This window comes from Gekko japonicus, unplaced genomic scaffold (genome assembly GCF_001447785.1).
Source record: "Gekko japonicus isolate JY-2015 unplaced genomic scaffold, Gekko_japonicus_V1.1 scaffold1082, whole genome shotgun sequence".
NCBI lineage: Eukaryota > Metazoa > Chordata > Lepidosauria > Squamata > Gekkonidae > Gekko > Gekko japonicus.
The window spans coordinates 271,865-275,338 of NW_015173155.1; the positions used below are offsets into that span (position 1 = coordinate 271,865).

General features: G+C 59.0%; 1 protein-coding gene across 1 annotated transcript in view; it reads right to left on the minus strand.

The window, feature by feature from the left end:
* The window catches only part of DNAH2 (dynein, axonemal, heavy chain 2), a 151,604-nt gene that overhangs the window by 54,857 nt on the left and 93,273 nt on the right, over positions 1–3,474 (minus strand). Inside the window, 4 exon segments of the mRNA XM_015422403.1 lie at positions 257–445; positions 1,683–1,793; positions 3,074–3,199; positions 3,289–3,387. Coding sequence (XP_015277889.1) covers positions 257–445; positions 1,683–1,793; positions 3,074–3,199; positions 3,289–3,387 — 525 coding nt within the window.

Sequence of the window (3,474 nt, forward strand, 5' to 3'; positions counted from 1 at the left end):
CCCCCCGGCTCACACCTCCCTTTCTCACAGCCAAGCCTTGTGCCATTCCTCACCACGAACAGCAGAGGGAAGCCAAAGCCCAGTTTGCAGAGCAGGCGGTGCAGAGTACGGCTCCCTGTCTCCAGCAGAGGGCAGCAGCAGCAGCAGGAGCTCTTCGCAGCTCCGTGTGGCACCACAACCGCCCCTTTCCCCGGCTTTCTCACCAGCAAGGCAGCCCCCTCCGGCCTCCCCCCTCCACTCCCGTGCCCCCCCTCACCTTCTCCCAGTAGAGGCGGAGCTGGCTCAGCCACTCGAAGGACGTCACGTCCACCGCGCCGCTCTTGTAGAGCTTCTCGATGACGTCCCGCGCGTGGACCTCCACCGTCACCAGCGCCACGATCTTCAGGCGCATGATTTTGGTCAGGCTGCCTCGGATGGCCTCGGAGTACTTGTTCAGCATGGACACCTGCCCAGAGGAAAGACCTCGTTCTTGCAGAAGATGTCCGTCAGAGGCTGTGGAGCCCCCGCGGTCGTTGATAGCGTTGCCCAGATTAACCGTTGCGGGGTGAGGCGTGGGCCTCCCTAAAAGCGTCTAGACGTGCACCACTGCAACCGGGATGCTGGACTGGAGGGACTCATCCAGCAGGACTCTCCTCGCGAGAGTCCGAGGAAATCCCATTCCCCCCACCAGATCTCCACCCCAAGATGGAGTAAAGAACACGGGGGCAGTTTGGCAGCTGGGAGAACGTGCAAGTTCTCTCGGAGTAGCGGGAAGCTCAAAGCGTGGGCTTCTATCCCCTAAGTATGGGACGGTCCTAGAGAAGAGCTCCTCTGGGGGACAACTAGACATAAGGGAGCCAGGTCAAAGAGCAAACACGCCTCGGACTCCCAATCTCCACAGCTCCGGACTCCCTAAAATGGGGGTCCGTGACCTTTTTGAGCCTGTGAACACCTGCTGAATTCTGACACAGCGTGGTGGGTGCAGCCACAAAATAGCTGCCACAAAATGGCTGCTGCAGGAGGCGGAGCCAGCCACAAAATGGCTGCCGCAGGACGTTCCCTCTGAGCTGTGGAGTCTTGTGAGCAAAAATTCTACTTTGTGAGCGACTGGCATTATAGTTGCGGGTGAGCGATTTGGCTGCGGCATAAGTTAGTTTGCTCTGGAGCCCCATCCTTCCTGAGCTGAGACAGAAATGTGTGAGCCGAAGGCTAAAAAACTGTGAGCTGGCTCACACTCACTCAGCTCGGAGGGAACAGTGCGCCGGAAACGGAGCCAGCCACAGAATGGCTGCCGCAGCTTACCTTTAGTCACACAGAGAAGATCCTGGGGCTGTGGTGGCAGCTGCCGCCAAAGGAACGCTTTAAAAAATCTGCCCAGCCAATCAAATATCCAATGGCCAATCAGAAGCCTTGCTGGGCAAAAGCCCTACCTGGCCCCGCCCACATTCTAAAAACACCTGGCAGGCGCCAGGAGTGGCGTCAGTGGGCATCAAGATACCCACGGGCACCACGTGGGGGCCCCCGCCCTAACAGACCCCAAAGATAAGCAGACCCTGGCACTCTTCCACTTGTCAGCAGCATAGGTATGATCACCCGCACACCTCTGAGCCGCCAGGCAAGCAGGCCACGGTGCCAGAGGCAGCCGTTCCCAAGAAGGAGACGGACGGGTCAGCTGTGGGAGGGGCCCCTGTGCTGCCTCTCACCTGCTTCTTCTTCATGGCCTTGAGATACTTCTTGTCCCCTCGCTCCCGGCAGGTGGTCAGGCACTTGCTCACATCCGTCGTCCACTGGATCTGGCTGGCTGTGATCACCATCTGCGAGGGAATGCTGGGTAAGCAGCCGTGGGAGGCCGTGGGCGTGAGCTGTGAGTCCTGGAAACCGCACACACACACACACACACCCCTGCACAAATCGGGGCCCTGAACGCCTGAGGATCTCTCCCGCAGCTCCTTCGTTCACAATCACACACAGCTCGGATTCTCCACGTCACCCTAGAATGTGGGCCGAAAGAGCACGGAGCCCCACAGGTCCAAGACACCTTCCAACAAGATGCCCTCCAGGAAAGGAAAGGACCTACAGGCTACAGGCCTGGAGCCAGGGTTCTTTTTTAACTCGGGGGGCCTTTAAATTGGTCCCCACATGTTCCCCCAAGAGCACTACGGTCGGGGAATCAGAACTTACTGGACGTGCCAGGTCCCCGGTCCATCAAACTCGTCATGACCAGGAATAGGGCGTTTTCGGTGGCGGCTCCTATCTGGTGGAATGAGCTCCCAGAGGAGATCAGGGCTCTGTGGGACCTAGCACAGTTCCACAGAGCCTGCAAGACGGAGCTCTTCCGCGAGGCTTTTGAATAGGAGCCGCCATTGCCATTGTACCACCAATGCCCCATGATTTCTGTACATGGTCACCATGATGCGGGCACCTTGGGTGAGAATGGGACGTTTTAGGGGACGGCCATCTTGTTTTCAGGAGAGGAGCACCAAAATTTGTTCATTACTGTGATGTATTTTAATATTTTAATGTTTTCTATTGTTCTATTGTATTATCTGGCGATATGCCTTGTAAGCCGCCCTGAGCCTCCGGGGAGGGCGGAATAGAAATATAAATAATAAATAAATAAATAATAAAATAAATAAGTCAGGGGGACCCCGCACACACACATACCCCCAAGGGAGCACCACAAATAAAATAAAAAATGGGAAGTCGCCAGGCCTGGGCTGGACGGAAAGTTGGGGGGCGGGCCTTGGCAGTGAGTCAGGGGGCCGGGCCCTGAGATGCCCCCACTGTGGCTACAGGCCCAACAGGCTCCCGTTCCTTCGGATCCCTGAGAGTCTGGGAAACCCTGCAGCCGTCCCAAGATGCCACTGGATGACTCCGCCCCTTTCTCTTACTCCCAGGAGGGTGGCAGAGACCACCCGGGTCACTCCCACGGCCACCAGCAAATCAAAGACTACCTCCCGCTTGATGGGTCGGCACCCCCACCCTGCTTCTTCCCCGAGGCACGTGCTTAAGCCAGCCAGGCAGCGGTGGGGGCCGCAGACACGCCGTGTGGGGCGCCTGCCGCCGAGCCCACCCCGCTGGCCTTCTGAGTCACCTGTCCGGGCCACTCCTTCACCCACTTGTCCCTCTTGGTCAGCATCTTCTTCAGGGCGAGTCGGCAGCTCCTCAGCACCTCCCGCAAGGTCCAGCGCATGGCCCTCTCCACGTCGCACAGCCATTCCTGAAAGGAGGGGCCACACCACGCACACGTGAGCAGCGTCCCCCTTCCCCTGCCGGGGAGGGCCGAGGCGGCGGGGAGAAGTCGCTCACCTCCACGGGTCCCTCCAGCAGAACCGGGTGGGTGAAGTCCACGTACTCCCCGTCCAAGGAGAACATGCCCAGGGCTTCCGATCTGCTGGTCGTGCCGATCTGAGGACAGAGAGCAAAGGGCGGTTGGCCACCAGGCTGGGTCAGCTGAGGAGGGGAAGGGGTGGCTGGTGGGGGAGGAACTCCTGG